Below are 17,281 nucleotides of genomic sequence, written 5' to 3'. Positions count from 1 at the left end.
GTCGGCTGCCCTCTCGGGCAGGGGAGGCTTTGTCGTAGTAGGACGTCGTTTTTAAAAGAATGGGCTTTGCCTTCGAATGATACCCAGGAAGGCGGCAACAGGAGCGCCTGAAGCCGAGTGTCTCCGCCAGGCTTCGGTTGCAGGAAGGAGCTGCGCCAAACGCCGCAGTGATGCCCCAAACACCACAGTGGCACGGGGAGAAGGGAAATCAACGGTGGCAGAAGGTCTCCCGATACGAAGTGCTCCACCAACGCCGAGGTCAACGCAGGCAGCACCATACCCAGGTGTGCAGCAAAAGTACTTGGTGACAGTAGGGAGGTTGGTGGTGAGGCATGGCTGCCCGCGGGGCGCTCCTAACGGCAAGCCCCCCCACCCTTCCCCCCCATTTCGCATGTTTTAAAATAGGCCTTAATTTGGGGGGAGGGGCTTAATTTCATTTTATGCCTATAAAACATGCTGGGACTTACTGTTGGGGGGGAGCATATTGTTGGAGAACAAGGTCCTATTATCACAAGGTCCTATTACCACAAGGTCCTATTTCCACAAGGCCCTATTACCATTTGTTCATCACTGTTATTAAGTCAACATGGTTGCTGAACGAGTGTTGTTAAGCAAGAACTACCTGTCCAGTACTCCACACTTTATCAGAAAAGAGGTGAACATAATTCTGGTCCTATCAGCATCCATAACAAACATGAAAAAAAAATCAACAATTAACATGCTTCTCAAATATTACAGAATGTTTTCCCGCTTGAAGAAAAAAAAATGTCTGTATTTTATTTTATTCTTCTTTGATCCAACTTAAATATGGATTCACAACATGCCAATGAATACGTGTCTATCTATGTTTAAAGAAAAATCCCAAACAATTTAACAGATGGTTTCCCACAAATCAGCAATATTCTGAGTTGGGAAACAGCCGTCTTTTAACACAGAGTTAAACATAAAGCATTAGAAAAAAATATCTAACAGCATTGTACAACTGATCATTTGTGATTGTTTCATTCTGCAGCGAAGTCGCATTTCATTTCACCAATAATTTGTTTTTCGTTCTATCTGGGCAGGTGCTTCCCTCCCACCCTCCAAAAGCAATATTTCAAATGAAATTGGTTTTGAAGGAACTTTTTATGAATATACATAATGGGAAAGGCCCCAATTAAATTCCAACAAAATGTTGCCATTTTCAGTAAACAAAGGTCTCTCGGCAGGGTCAAGTTTTATGCTAAGAGACTCGCTTGGAAATTAATTACCACCCTGATACATGTCAAAATACATTTTGAAAGAAAATTGCATTCAATTGCAAGTGTGTGTTTTATCTGATAGGATACAAAAAAGAAAAGAAATCAAATCAGTATTCTTTACCAACTACATTTATTCAGTGCCCCTTAGAGAAATCAAAAAGTCGTGCTAGCCTTTTCATCTTCTTTTTATTCCTCTTTTTTTCCCCCTCTTTCTCTCTTTTGCAACTAAGTGGGATTTTCACCAACCAAACATGTGTTTGGTGAGCCAGAAAACAAACACGGAAATCAAGAAAGTAGAAGGTGTTCCAGTTCGAGAAAAGCAGGTGTCATCTCCTCATACAACTTTATGAGGTGCTGTAACAGAGCACACCCCATCCCCATTTCCCACAGTAACCAGAGGAAGTGTACCTGTGAAAGTTCTTGCAATTATATGACAGCATTTACACACAGAACAAAAAGTCACTGTGATGTTCTTTCAGCTATAACCAGCTGATCAAAACCCATCAAGGAAAAGATTTAAAAGAAAAAATAAAATAGTGAAGAAATTGGCATTTGAAGTTAACAATTTTCAGATGCCACCAAATTCTGGATTCTTTCACTATTTACATTATGTTGAAGCAAGCAAAACATGTCAACCGTCTTGCTTTATGGTGCCTAATCTTTTCATCAACTCCCAAAAGGGGAAAGTTGGGGGGAGGGGGGAAAGAGAGAGGAAGACAGGAAGAGGGAGAAGGAAAGGGAGAGAAAGAGGGAGGGGGAAAGGAAGAGGGAGAGAGAGAGATTAGTGTAGTGGTTAAGGCATCAAGCTAGAAACTGGGAGACCAGTGTTACCAACTGGGTACTTTTTCTGCTCAACTGGACTAGTTTTTGAGATTGATTGTGGGAAATGTTTGGTATTTGCTGGTTGTGTTCTTTTGGACTATGATTGCTTTGAGCTACAAAAATTTGGGGCATCTGACAACATTGCAGGAGACCATGCATTCTAGTCCTGTCCTAACCATGAAGCTATCTGGGTGACCTTGGCACAGCCCTCTCTCAGCTCTGAGAAACCATTTTCAAAAACTTATCAAAATTGAAGAGACTTGTCCAGAAAGTTACACCAGAAGTCAGTGCTGACTCAAAGGCTATATACTGTATATATCATGTATACGTCATATATAATTGCCAACATATATAATTCTGCTAAATACATTCTGAAATCTAAAAATATCTCACAGCAAATTAAACTTTTATAATGATAGCTTTTTATTTTAATGATAGAAAAAATAAAAATAAGAATGAATCTTGCAAAATGGAAGAATTCTGAATTAGTAAATAAGCTGGGGAAGTGATCAGCATATAAACAAAGAAAAGTAAGCGAGAAAAAATAGATTAAAATTACAAAAAAGGAATGTTATAATAGATATGCAAAAGAATATTATGTTAGTATTGTATAAACTATACAAAGGAGGAAAAAGCATTTGATAACTTGAATCTGTTATGGATACTTCCTCTTTTTTCCATTGGCAATTCCATCAAATCTTTATTTACAGAATGACTATGGTTGGATTAGACTTTTTTTTAAGAATATAAGAGAAGGAAAATGAAAGGACTGATACTTTTGAGTGAAGAAAAAACTACTGCAGATCATAAATGCAGGTGAACTTTGTCTCTTGGTCTAGAAGCATATTTTTGTGCCTTTTTATTAGAATTAGGTTTTTTGTTTTTGTTTTGTTGTTGTTGTTTTGCTTTAATTGAAGTCACTCTCTGTTCCCTCTAAATCCTAATGGGGCAAGGCACTGGAGATCTGGCTATCTTCCCATACATTTGGTCAGGAGATAGGTAAGTTCTGCTACTACTGATAATGAGTGGGTTATCCTTGGGTGTGTGGAAGGTTAGTTTGGTGGTATTGTTCTAATCTTGTCAGCTACCCAGAGTCATCTGTGAAAGATGGACACTTATATAAATCATATCAATAAATTATATATTTTTAAAACTGCATCAATTGTGATCAAAAATTGATAGTATTGCTGGTTCAACTTATTCACTGCAAATTAAATAAGATATTTAATCTGGATTTGAGCTGTGGGACAAATTGCACTTTTTAATAAGTCCAGACTGGTTCCTTAATTAGCTTCTGTGTTAGGAAGGAAGGAAGATATCCCTAATAAGTTAGCACTTAATTTATCTAAAGCATTTCTATAGCGCTCTTTGTTTCATTTTGTATTTGAGGGCCCTTGTGCAATTCATTCAATTATTTCAAACATGCAATAATTACTTTTTTGCTACTTAAATGTGTACAGAAATTAAAACCATAGGACAACTACAATACGTTTGCCAGGTCAGGCAATTACATAATAGAGAATGTATTCAACACAACACTCGGATTAATTACTGTATATTAACATTTTTCCTATTAATGTTATTTGTTTACTAATCCAGTCTCTAAATCATGCTGTAACTGAAAGCCTTGGAGCAATACACAAAGTCAAATACTATGAAGTCTCCAGTGCAAATTCTTCCCTCCATGAGGCTTGTTTTCCATTCAGTGAAGGAGCATTTTTTTTTATCATTCCTTATCAATCTTTTTTTTTCTTAATGAAGTAGAAAAGAAAATTGTGTTACCTCTCTCAATACTGTGCTTTTATAACCTCGGTAGAGTCCTAGGATACCCTAAAAAAATCAACAAAGAAAACCCATCAGCTATTGCAAATTGTTAGGAAAGGCTGCGAATGTATTGAGGATTACATGATAAGCAGAACAGCTTTACTGAGGATAATGTAATGGCTTCCAGGAAACTGACAATATTGATTATAAACACACTACCTATTGACGTCCTGAGTTTTATCTCACTTTTGAATGAGTTTGTCAACTAGAGCTGCACATTGAAGGGATAATATTTAGTCAGTAACCTAGAAGAACCAAGAGAGAAAGAAATCTATTGCTCCCACTTAAAGTCGCTAGCTATTCAAAATACACATCATAAAAGAAAGTGGAGGTAGACTTTGAGATGACTCTAATGGAGCTCAACATTTCCATCTTAAGTCATGATCGTTGTATGTTGACTTGATTTTACAATCTTTTTTGTGGCGGTCATTAAGCAAACAACATAGTCATTAAACAAATGTCACAATCATTAAGTGAGTCGGTACATTCCTATGGGCATTTTTTTTGCTGGAAACCAGTCAAAAAAGGCAACTTGCAAATCACCTCATGTGACATGGAATGCTGCAAGCAGCCGTAAAGGTCGGCTGGTTGCTAAGTGTCCAAAATACAATCATGTGACCATAGGGGGCTGTGGGGGGGTTGTTGCCATCAAAACTCCGGAACCAGGTCATAAGTAACTTCATCATAATGAAGTGACTGGTTGTTAAGCAAGGATTACTTGTAAGTTAAATTTAGGAAAAATTAAATATACTGTTTTTAACAGATGTAATAGCGAGGTGGGCAGAAAAGAAATTTAATAAATAAAAATAAATTTTTAAAAAACTATACTGATTTTATTATCATGAAAGTGTCAAAATTCCTATTTTGTTTTTATTGTCAGTTACTTTCCAATTTAATAATTAAAATGCTCAATTATTTTAAATACTTAACCACTTAGAAACAAATTAAATTAACTGTAATAATTAAATGATTACAATAAATAACTTAATTGAAGTTATTTGAGTTAACTTAATTCAATTACATTCTAATTAAAAATAAAAACAATATGACACTCTGCAATGCTCATCTCCAGCATCTTTTTTTTTACTGCCAAGAATTCCCCGTTTAAGTACACTTAATAATTTTTTAAAGATAGCTGCCTCAGCTAAGTGTCCCCATTTGCTGTAATAAAGAAAAATAAAAAAAATTCTGAATGGTTAGAGCCAACACCATTATACAGTTACCATAAGATAAAGGGAGTCACCATTATCTGAAAATATATGCACATATGCACTCCATGGAAAGCATAAAAGCAAACATCTAAGGAAGCCAGTTGAAAAGACAAATGAACAAGTAGCAATTAATCCATTAATGGCCCATCAATGATAACTATAAAAGCTGGAGAAGACAAAGTGCTTCTTATCTAGATAAGAGCTTCCCTTTCTCTCATACTGGTGTTTGGCCAGTTCTAGTAAATATAAGTATGTACAAGAAATATAAGTATGTACAAGTGTGTGGGTGGCTACAGGATTTTGTTAAACCAGTAATGCTTTATTTCTGACAGAATTTCTAACTGATTCTTATTTGGAACTCTAAGTGAAAGTTAGGGATAAATATCTGAATGAACTCACCCACCTTCTCTCCCTCACACACACACACACACACACACTCTCTCCCTCCCTCCCTCCCTCTCTCTGTGCTTTTCTTGAATAAATTGCCTTCACTGACCAAGACTGTGCACTTAGCAACTTTAAGGTATCCAATCTCAACTCTCTGCAAATTGCAAATCAAAGCAAGTGAGAGCTGGGAAGTATCTGCCCCAATGGGAAGCTTAAAGAATAAGGTCTCTTTATAATGAGACAGGTGCATATAAACATTTTTCAAGGGGCAGTTTGAGAACTTTGTAAACCTGTTTACAAAAAGTTAGACTGAGGTAGGAAGAGCCTATCCTGTGGGAGGAGGGCTTGAAGGGGTGCAGGTAAAAATTCTGCCAAACTGGTGTTTTGAATTATCTAACTCATGGCAGCCATGTTGTAAATAGCCAAATCACCTTATACCCATTTTTCAAAAGTGTTCACAATATCTCCTAAGGAAGATGTATCCTTCAACCCTTTGTACTTAGGGACTTTCCTGATTATTTATCAGCTCCAATAAGTTAGAGAGCCCCTTCCCGCTCACCCACCCAAATTTTCTTCAACCCTACCTCTTCATAGACGGTTTGGGAAAGGATCCGTAAGGTACTGGAAGATGGGGACACTTGTGCTCTTTGTTTCACAACTTCAGCAGGAACTCGTATTAGACAAGCAACCTGAAAAAAACAATATAATCTAGAGTAAGACCTTGGTGGAGCTGCAAGGCCTGGTAAGGATTGCAATGGCCACGAAATGTGACCTTAATGTGAGCAGTGGAAGACTAACACTGGAGTATTTACTACAGAAGTCAGATGTCAGAAGGAATGCTGAGAAAATATCTACAGACCCCTCACATCCCGGATAAAAACTGTTTCAATTCCTCCCCCATAGGACAAAACAACTACACACAAATAGGGTTTTTCCCTCGTGCCATCACTCTGCTAAACACCTAATTCACACAGCACTGTCTTATTCTTAAGGATATTTACACATGCTGTACGGCTGTAGTATCATTATTATCCTTCTCATCTTCTCTACTATCCCATCTTATTGGTATCATATTATGATTATTATTACTCTGTTGCTTTGCGTTTACATTGAGAACTTCTGCACTGGAGACAAATTCCTTGTGTGTATAATCACACCTGGCTGAATAAAGTGTTCTCTATTCTATTTCTATTATTTCTATTAATTTTCTATTCTGTTCTGTTCTATATTCTACAGGGCTCTGGGACTGGTGATGATATGGCAGTGAGATAGGCACAGTGAGTATAATGGGTAGCCTTGTCCAGAATCTGATCTCTGACTGCTCCCCTCTCTGGCCATGGAAATATTTCACTTCCCTACATGTGGTTCATACTCTGGAGTTCCTAAAACAAAGAAAAACAAACCTCAACATTCTCTTCTCAAGTTGGTTCTGTAGAATGTTCTCTTTTTGTAGGTTTGGCAAAATGAATTGAGTTCCACGATAGAACGGTGACAATTTCACCTTAAATCAGCCAATTGCATTTATTTTATTGTACATGTCACAAAGAGCTAATGGCAAAGAGCAGACATTCTGTGTGCTTTCAAGCTACAGGCTATTTACAGAAATAAATTATTCCCACTGATTTTGACCCAGATAGTTACTTGATGACTCTTGAAAGTCAATCCTCAATTGGTTTTCTAGATGTTTTGGCCCACTTAACTTATTCCTTATATGACTGGTGTAAAACATGGGTTTCCCTGCATTGAATGCTTACATAGTAATCAACCCAACAACCTATTAATTTTTTACATTTGATATTTTTCTTTGACAAATGTTATGAAGCATCAGTATGGACATAGAAACATAGCATGGAAAGGATTTAAAGAACAGCTAGATGAAACCCTGCCCAATCTGTCAGCATGCCTGACAGACAATCATCCAACATATATTTAAACACTTCCAGCAAAAAGGGAGGGAAAGAGGGAGAGGGAGGGAGAAAGAGAGAGATCACTATCTCCCAAATCTGTCTTTTTCACTTTTAAATAGTTCTTATCAATAGGAATCTTTTTCTGATGCTCAACCAAAATCTTGCATTTTAAGTCTTTTTTTTAAAATCCCTTTTACTGTCTTCTGAAGCAATTTTATATGAATTCAATGAATTACCTATATCTTCAGGTACTTTTCCCCCCATCTTCCTTTTTTTGAAGGTTGCCTTAAACATTTCATTATTTAATATATGGGTCAATACTGCCATCTAGCGATCAAGACTGAAGTACTTTATAGATACAGGTCTATTTTTCTTGCGAAAGATTGACTCTTAACTCTTTCAAATGTTTACAGGGACAATGGAAAAAAATCACAAGTTTTGTGATCTATATACTCTATACTACTAAAACTCTTGTCATTACCATGAAGTGGTCAAAACAGTGCATCACAGGGCAAGAATTTTTGAATCAAGTTACCCCAGAAGGGCTTAGATGCATTCAATGCATACAAAATCAGAGACCTGTAACTCCTGAGAGAATTAAATTTGGGGAAGTTGTGGCTGCTTCAGGCTGCTGCTATGGTCACATGATGGCCATTTTGAACAGTCCATGACAATTTCCCAGCCAGTCTTGCAATTCCTTGCTCCTGCCCTCACCCAACAGTAAGGAATTGACTCATCATGTGGCTCTTAAAGAAACAATGGTCGTAAGTGTGACAAACGGTCATAACTCAAGTGCTGTTTTTTTTCAGTGCTGTTGTAACTTCAAACAGTCACTAAATGAACTGTTGTAAGTCCAGGGCTACCTATACACTGGAAAGCATTCAAAACAGAAAGATCTGAATCTCACTGCCCTGTATGGGAACCAGGCAATGAAATTAATCTAAATAAAAATAACAGAAAGCCACAGAGGCCGCATGCAACCTTATTTGACCTCCTAAAATAAGCTGTCAAAAATTCAGCAGAAAAATTATCTATTTTCACCTATTTTCTGTAGAAAGTAAGGGAGAAAATAAGCATGTTAAGCGTTCACAATGCTTTAAAGCATCCATTTTGCCCTTTAAATCCCCTACAAAACTCACCCCAATACATGAAAGGACAGAAAATTCAACATTGTTATGCCACCAGCCAGGCACTCCCTTAACTTCTGGATTCCAAAATATGGTATTTTACAATAATATGTTGAACATGGATAATAAGTTTACTTCTCATCCCTCCAATAATTTCTGTTGTCTGGTTTGGTGGAGCACACTTCATCTTGAGCTCTATGGGCACTCATTATGAGTGACTGTAACCTAGACCAGTGGTCACCAACCAGTGGGCCAAGGACCACTGGTGGTCCACGAGAAAATTTTGGTGGTCCACAGGTGGTCACCCCCAAAATATCCCTCAAAGTAATTAATCCAGGCTGCGCGAGAACACAAGGCTGTGCCACCCACATGGCCCATGGGAACACAAGGCTTGCTTTGCTTGCATTACGAACAACACAAGGTAGTGAGGGGAGGAGGGAGAGGCCAGAGGGGGGGAACTTGCCCCATTTGCCCCACACACCTTGCCTGGCCACCAGGCTGCTTCTTTCTGCTTGTTTTTTCTTCTGCTTTTGGCTGCACGCAAGGAAAGCAGCAAAAGTCTTTCTTTCTCTCCCCCAAACTCCACCAGAAAGTCTTTGGGACCCTGCAAGGCATCCTGCTCCAAGAGGCTGCGCCAGCGCAACAAGTCTCAGAAAGACTCATTTCTGGCGGAATTTTAGGGAGAGAAAGAAAGAGTTCTGTTGCTTCTGTTGCTTTGCTTGCATGAAGCCAAAAGTCTCTCCCCCGCCCGAGAACAGAGCTGAAGACAGTATCCTGCGATCCCAAATAAAGAATGATCGATCAGTAGGAAAACAGGATGGGGAATTTTCCTGCAGATTTTTGGGTGGATTTTCCCAGGGTCTCTGGTCCGCGGGATTTAAAATTATGAGTTTGGTGGTCCCTGAGGTCCAAAAGGTTGGCGACCCCTGACCTAGACTTTAGCATTCAGAAGATTGGGCACTCTACCAAAAAAACTACAACATTTTTTCCAAAACAGGTACGCCTCAAAATCAGAGTTTTCATCAGTAAAATTTTATCATTTAACTTGCTTGGCGTGAACTTATTATTCCAGGCCAGTATTATCAATCATTCTTTTTTTTTATCGCACTAACTCATCATCTAATCAGAGGGGACAGACTGAGGTGTGATCAGAAAGCATGATGTGAAAGTTTAACAATGAAGCTGCTGCTTCATGACCCACACTGTGTCCTGACATTGCCAGAGTGAAGCAATCCTTCCTCTTGAATTAATAAGCGGGTCTGCAGTAGTAGCTGTGGTCTTTGAGACCGTGGAGGTGGGTCTCCTCGCGGCCATGGAGGTCCACTGGGTTACTCAGTCCAACACATTTCACAAGGCTATCATTTTAAGAATAACCTTGGAGTAGGGAGGGAGAGCTGTGTAAACCTGAAGCCTGGGAAAAACCTTAGAAAGGTAGGTCTGTCTCTGTCTATATCATCTGTCTGTCTGTCTGTCTGTCTGTCTGTCTGTCATCTATCAATATCTCTCTCTTTCTCTCTCTCTCTGTGGTGTGTGTGTGTGTGTGTGAGAGAGAGAGAGAGAGAGAGAGAGAGAGAGAGAGAGAAATGGAGACAGAGACAGAGACACACACAGATGGATGGATGGACGGATGGAATAAACTTAAAGAGGTCTCCAAACTTGGCAACTTTAAGACTTATGGACTCCAACTCCCAGAATTCCTGAGCTAACATGACTGGAGAAGGAATTCTGGAAGTTGAAGCCCACAAGTCTTAAAAGTTTGCCAAGTTTGGGGACCCCTGGAATAAATTATAGTGACATTAGTCTCACTGGCAGTAAGGCTAGCTTAGCTATCCTGAGAGTTGTGGCCCCAACAATTTTGAAGGGCCCTTGGATGAAGAAGGCTGGGGATCATAGTCCAATAGCTCTTCTGAGAGTTAAACTAAAATAAATCTTGAAAGTGTTAAGTGTAAGGGAGGGGGGGAAAGACTTAAATCACAGCTACATCAGGAAAAAGCAGGGGGAGAAAAAAACAAAGTTATGAAGTCTACTGCTGAACCAGCACTGCAATCCCCAAATAATCTACAAATATATATCCATGTCTACTACATAGCCATGACTACCTGTAACTACTATACTGTTCATCACTTTAAATAAAACTCTTGGGAGTTCGGTAGTTAGGAGGAAAAAACAACATCAACAGCATAGTAAATCCTATAAACCAAAGTCATATGGGGAGTAAAAAATAGAAAGGGAATGTGCCTGAATATAATTCCCATAAAAACTATGTGGGCAGCTGCTCAGATAGCTGACAGTTCTTAATTTGCTGGTTTAGCCTTTAATTGTGTGATGAATCTGCTGGCGTTGCTTGTAACTCTCTGCTTCCATTCATCTTGATTTACAAGCAATTTCAAGCTGCAGCTGTAATTTCAGTTTCCTCCCAATATAACTGCCCTTCATTTTCTCCACCAGGTTCTAGTGGCACAATCTCATTCCCCCTCCCCAGCACTTTTAATAATGTGTTACCTGCTCTCTTGCACAGGAGTTTGACAGAATCCTAGCATCTTTATAACATGAACAAGCCCAAAAGGTTTATGAATATTTCAGAAGCTGTTGTGATTCATTCAAGAGTCACTGCTCAGGTCCTATCAGTCCCTTTGTTGTACACTGGATCATAGACATCTGCAGCGGAATTTTATACAACATTCAAAACCAAAGCAGACTGCCATACTTTAAAGCTTAAGATCTTGTTCAAGCCAGATAAATAGTTAACTAATGTAACGTTTAATAATTATTTAATTAATAGACCTCATTTTAATATTTATTGTTTTACCATAAAAAATATAAGGAGTAAAACAAACAAAATGGAGGGAAAAACAAAAGCATATATTCAATCCTAACAACAACAAAAGAAAAAAATAGTGTACAAAATCAATTAAATTTAACATTTAACATGTAGGATCCACCGTGGCTGGGTGCTAAAAGAGAAGAAAAAAATCTTCCCCTTTTACACACACACACACACACACACACACACACACACGTATGATGTATGTACTACAACGCAGTAATCCAAAACCAAGCTATATTGGGAATGAAAGAGTTAAGCCATTTAACTATAGTGTCTATAGTGACATCAGCTAGTCCTTGACTTACAACCATCATTTAGTGACCGTCTGAAGTTAAAACAGCACTGACAAAAGTGACTTATTACCGTTTTTCACACTTACTACCATTGAAGCATCCTCAAGGTCACATGATCAAAATTCAGATGCTTGGCAACTGGTTCATACTTATGACCGTTGCAGTGTCCTGGGATCCTGGGATCACCTTCTGACAAGCAAATTCAACGGGGAAGCCAGATTCACTTAACAACTGCGTTACTAACTGAACACCTGCATAACTTAACAGCTATATGGCAAGAAATGGGGCAAAACCCGCTTAACTGTTTTCTCGCTTAGCAACAGAAGGTTTTGGGCTCAATTGTAATCGTAAGTCGAGGATTCCCTGTATAATAATGACTCTCTGGGTTTCAGGCTGATCGCAGGCCATCCAAGACCTTCTGCAGGCGAAGCATGCTCTGGATCACTCGGCCATGAAGCCTCTTTAAAACAGAGAGCATCACAATTGGTAGTTGAGCAGCTTCAAGGGCCACTTGCCTGCTTCTCCAACAGAAAGCAGCAAGATAGAAGTCAGCTCTCTCCTGATGAGAATTCACAAGAAGCTGCCAATAAAAGTGCCAGCTCCATCAGAGCAATCTATAGAGTAGGGACAAGATTTCGCAATACACTCGACATTCCGAGAACATAAAACGGCCATTTCATAGGAACCTCAGCTTGTGCCTGCATCTTATTGCTACATATCTATAGACCAGCCATTTGTTACAGTCCAACAACAACTGAAGTGTAGGGAGGGAAAGCCGTGCTGAAAGTTGAGGCCTGCTTACCAAATAATAGCCTTTCCCTGTGGTTGTGGCTTGATTAAAGCCTAATGACTAATCAATAAAGCTATAATTACAATTTTTTACCCTTTTGTGTGCAATTTGGGACACAAAGAAGGATCAATCAAAGACAGTTCAATAGCATTTTGGCAGGGGAGAAGAAATGAGAAACTCTCATCTACTTGTGTCAGCTCTGAGGCCAGCACACCATGGCTCCAAGTTCCTGGCTCAGCTATTTGCAACCAGTAACTTAGAGAAGAAAAATTATAACCCATCTACCATTTGCCCATTATAACTAAATGCCAGGCAAGTATCTGGATCTAGTATTGATACCCAAGAAGCTGTGGATGGGTGGTCACATCCTTCCTGGAGGATGCTTGGTGGTGGAAAGAAACAGGTCCATATATTTCTCTTCAGCACAAAGTTATGCTCCGAAATATAGGTAATCTTGGTAATAAGAAGAGGCGTTGCAGATTTTCAACCAGGCCAATGTTTTTCAACCTCAATAACTTTAAAAGTTGGACTTCAACTCCCAGAATTCTTCAATTAGCATACTGGCTCTGGAATTGTGGGAGCTGAAGTCCACACAATGTCAAGATTCCGGCAGTTACCCCAATTAAATCATGAGCCTCACACCAAACTTCCAAAACTTCAAAGGATTTATTAGGAGTTAACATGTCGGCATGACCTGGTTGTAATCAATTCTGAGACATGTAATTCACTGTCACCCTTGACTCTGCTTTTCCCCCACCCCTCTGGGTGTATCATAATTCATATTCATATTCTCCAACAAAACACGTTCTGCCAAGAGTCATCAATCATGTTCTCCAATTAGAGATTGCAGATTGCAGAAACTTCGGACACTAATGGAATGCACTTTCGGTTCCAAACTGCTGCACTGCTCTTTCAAATTCCTTCCCCCCCCCTCCCCTTTCTGTTTCTGGCAACTCGAAACGGGCATAGAAATGTTTTATGAGTTGACAAACAACTTAAAGTTGCTAAGGTTGAAAAACACTGAACTAGGCTATCAGCCAGCCATTCCTAAGATGGACGTGTGTGGATTGATTTATCCATACCAGGCATGATATTCCGCTCTGAAAAAAAAATCGGGGCTGGCCAAAAGAGACCCCCCGCCGCGCGCCCGGGGAGCACCCGCTGCTTTCCCTCGCCGGGGCCGGGCGGCGGCGTGTTGCATGGAGGCTGGTCTGTGGCTGGCCAAGCTCCCTTTTCCTGCTGCTCAGCGGCCTCTGCTCGCACCGCCCGGGCTCCGCTCAGGTATCCGGCTGGGGCTGTCAGGAGTTGCTACCGCTGGCGCAGCTCCACGCGGCTCCAGTCCCGCGTTGCCTCGGGAAGGGAAAGGCAAAACCAGGAGCCGCTGCTGCGTTGCAAAGCGCCGCCGCGGCTCTTCCTTTTTGCCTTTCCTTTCCTGAGGCAACGCGGACTGGAGCCGCTGAGCCGCGCCAGCAACTCCTGACTCGGGGCCTCCGAGGGGAGGGGAAGGAGGAGAAGAAGGGGTGGGGGGAAAGGAGGGGGCGATTCCCAAAAAAATCGGAATTCCGATTTTAATCGGAAGAATATCATGCCTGCCATACTCGAACAGCTTCAGAGAAGGACCATTGCAAGGATACAGTAGATATATATGTCTCTCTCGGTATTGATGAATCCAAGTTTTATTACTGCTGTTGTATTATTATGCTGATGTCACTTGTGGGATAGTGATTTAAGACAAAACCTTTTCATAGAAGAACCACAATCATGGATCCTTCTTCTAGGACAGGGGTGTCAAACACTATTTCATTGAGGGCCACATCAGGGTTGTGTTTGACCTTGGGGGTTGGCTGGGCGTGGCAGGGGTAGGTGTGGCCAGCACATCACTCATGTTGGGGCACCTGTGGTGGCCCAGGTGGGGCTGGAGGATACATTGTCTCCTTCCTTCCTTCCTTCCTTCCTTCCTTCCTTCCTTCCTTCCTTCCTTCCTTCCCCTTCCCTCTTCCCTCTTCATTCTCCTTTCTTCTTCCTTCCCCCCTTTCCTTGTTTTTCCTTCCTTGCTCTCTTCCCATCTTTCCTTCTTTTTCTTTGTCTTTCCTCTTTCCCTTACTCCTTTCTTGTCCTGTCTTGGATGCTCAAATGCAAAAGGAGGAACATTTCTCCTTTTGCTTTGTTTTGGTTTTCGGTTTGTTTTGCGAGCCCTCTGCCAGCAAAAACGGAGCCTGGGGAGGCTGCACGTGGCCATCTTAGGCGCTGTTTTAGGCCGTGACAGCCCCCTACAGCCCTCTTCCAGCAAAAATGGAGTCCCCGAGCTCTATTTTCGCTGGCAGAGGGCTGCAGGAGGCTGTCACAGCCAAAAATGGAGCTCAATTTTCACTGGCAGAGGCACCATGGGCCAGCCCTTCACTGTTTCCAGGGTGACCCCACGGGCCAGATCTAAGCACCCCACAATGATTGTCTTCTTGGAACTTAAACAAATACCAACAAACAAAAAGTTTGACACCCCTGTTCTAGGAGATAATATGCTATTGAATTTTAGTTATCTTCTACAATCTTATCTGGTATTGAAATGTCATGTGGTTCTGAAGCTACATCAATCTTTGATGTAGCTGCTAAATACACTGTCATGAGTGTATGCTTTAATTATTTTTATGTTATATAATCATTATAATCTTATATACCCGGTTACTCCAGAAGGTAGGAAAAATCATAGCAATTCAATAGCTTAAGCACATTTTACTAAAGTTAAACTTTCACTTACTACTTCTCCAAAGGAGGCAGCCATCATGTGAATAATTGGAGCTAAATATGGAGAGGCATCTGTGTGCAGGACAGCTTTCGTATATTCATAAGTGACAAAAAAGGCAGCAGCTGAAACACAAAATAGAATGTCTCTTAAGTCACCTAAGGGTCCTTATGATTACATACAATGTTTGTACAATACACTGTAAATTTCAAAGAAGATGCTTGCAGGAATCATCATATTTACAAATATTTTCCATAGTATCATGAATCTTCCCTTCCATTCCAGTTTTTTTAACTAGTCATGCTGCTATGATACTCATTTTGTGAGGGAGCAAGCTATCTCTATGATAATCCTCCCCGTGTTGTCAAATTATCTGGTATATCCAACAACCAAGATGACTAGGTCCCCTGCTATCTAACACACAGTCTTCCAGAGATGGAATTTTAGTAACACAACCTTTCTTTTTTTCAAGTCAGCAGGATCCAAAAATGATAAAACTAAAAATGACAACTTTAAAAGAGGGAAACAAGATAAGGCAACTAGAAAAGTCAAATGATTGTCTTCTTGGAACTTAAACAAATACCAACAAACAAAAAGTTGGACATTTGGGGGCCAACCATATGATGCTTTCTTTGGTATGTCAAGGTCATGAGGTCCTGGTTTGGGACGAACAGCCTTCAGCTGAACCCTAGCAAGACTGAGCGACTTTGAGAGTAAGAGGTACCCAGATATACTGGTTTTTCTTGTTATTTTGTGTGGGGGTTTTGGCATTACTTGGCCAGTGTCACTACAGTAAGATGGGCAGTAATATCACTTTAATACAATTAACTTTCCTTAATGGATTCAAGAGTTTTGCTTTTCTGAGGGACCAGCTGAGGCAGGTCCTTACAACTACAGTAAATACATGCTGGTTGTCAAGCATCCAAATTTTGATCATGTGACCATGGGGATGCTGTGATGGTCATAAGTAGGAGGACCAGTCCTCAGTCGTTTTTTCAGTGCTGTTGCAACTTTGAAAAGTCACTATAGGAATGGTTGTAAATCAAAGAATACCTGTACTTATAAACAGCACTTTGGATCCAAGGCCAAGATGGTGTTTCAGTGCAGGTATGGGATTTGTGTGACATTTGTCAATGATTCTTTAAAACAGGGGTGTCAAACTCGATTTCATTGAGGGCCGCTCAGGGGAGCGGGGGTGGGGTGGGTGTGGCCAGCTCAACATCACTCGTGCCGGGGGTTGCTGTGTCAGCCAAGTGCTAAGGCAGGACTTCCCTCAGACCTCCCTCACTTTAATTATAATCTTCCTTCCTTCCTTCCTTCCTTCCTTCCTTCCTTCCTTCCTTCCTTCCTTCCTTCCTTCCTTCCTTCCTTCCTTCCTTCCTTCTCCTTTCTTCTTCCAATCTCTCTTTACTTATTTCTCCTTTCTTGCTCTCTTCCCATCTTTCCCTTTCTCCTTTCCTGTCCCTTCTTGCATGCTCAAATGCAAAAAGAGAAACATTTCTCCTTTTGTTTTGTTTTTAGTTTGTTCTCCTAGACCAGTGAAAACGGAGCTCGGGTGGCTGCACATGTCCCCACTGAGCCCCATTTTCACTGGCAGAGGCACCGCGGGCCGGTCCTTTGTTGTTTCCAGGGTAGCCCTGAGGGCCAGATCTAAGCACCCCACGGGTAGGATCCGGCTTGAGTTTGACACTCCTGCCTTAAAGAATCTGTCTCTTTCTCCTGGGCCAACCTGTAATTCCAGGAAAATAGGCCCTGAACACAATTCATGCTTCAAAGCAGGCAACTGCATGTACTGCATAACACTATCATTCCAACAGAAGAAAATATTTGTAACTCTGGGAGGAGCTGTTCTTGGTGCTCTTTGAACTTGAGTTTTCAGTCAGTTGTTATTCTAAATATACTTTTTTTTTCCTTCTAAAATTCACCAGCAGAATAAGTGCTCTAAAGAAGCAGCATAAAATGAAAGACTGCATCCTGAATTGGCAGCAGTATTTCATACTAGCAAAAACTAAAACCAAAATATCTGTTTCCCCTGATATTAAAAAGGTGGCTTTCTGTAACTCTGCAGGTCTTTAAGTAGATTTTTATTGCATCGTAAAAATAGGACAAAGT

General features: G+C 40.4%; 1 protein-coding gene across 2 annotated transcripts in view; it reads right to left on the bottom strand.

The window, feature by feature from the left end:
- SLC25A26 (solute carrier family 25 member 26) overlaps positions 1-17,281 on the bottom strand; it is a 143,199-nt gene that overhangs the window by 118,760 nt on the left and 7,158 nt on the right. The window contains exons 3-5 of one of the 2 annotated variants that reach the window (XM_026679417.2): positions 15,185-15,294; positions 6,070-6,174; positions 3,846-3,893 (exon numbers count right to left, since the gene is read on the bottom strand). In XM_026679417.2, coding sequence (XP_026535202.1) covers positions 3,846-3,893; positions 6,070-6,174; positions 15,185-15,294 — 263 coding nt within the window. The remainder of the gene's footprint in view (positions 1-3,845; positions 3,894-6,069; positions 6,175-15,184; positions 15,295-17,281) is intronic. The other variant, XM_087954580.1, reaches the window with a different exon arrangement.

Source organism: Notechis scutatus, chromosome 2 (assembly GCF_049901735.1).
Source record: "Notechis scutatus isolate UNSWTSFEM ecotype Mainland chromosome 2, rNotScu1.2, whole genome shotgun sequence".
Taxonomy (NCBI): Eukaryota; Metazoa; Chordata; class Lepidosauria; order Squamata; family Elapidae; genus Notechis; species Notechis scutatus.
This window is presented reverse-complemented; position numbering and strand designations above follow the sequence as displayed.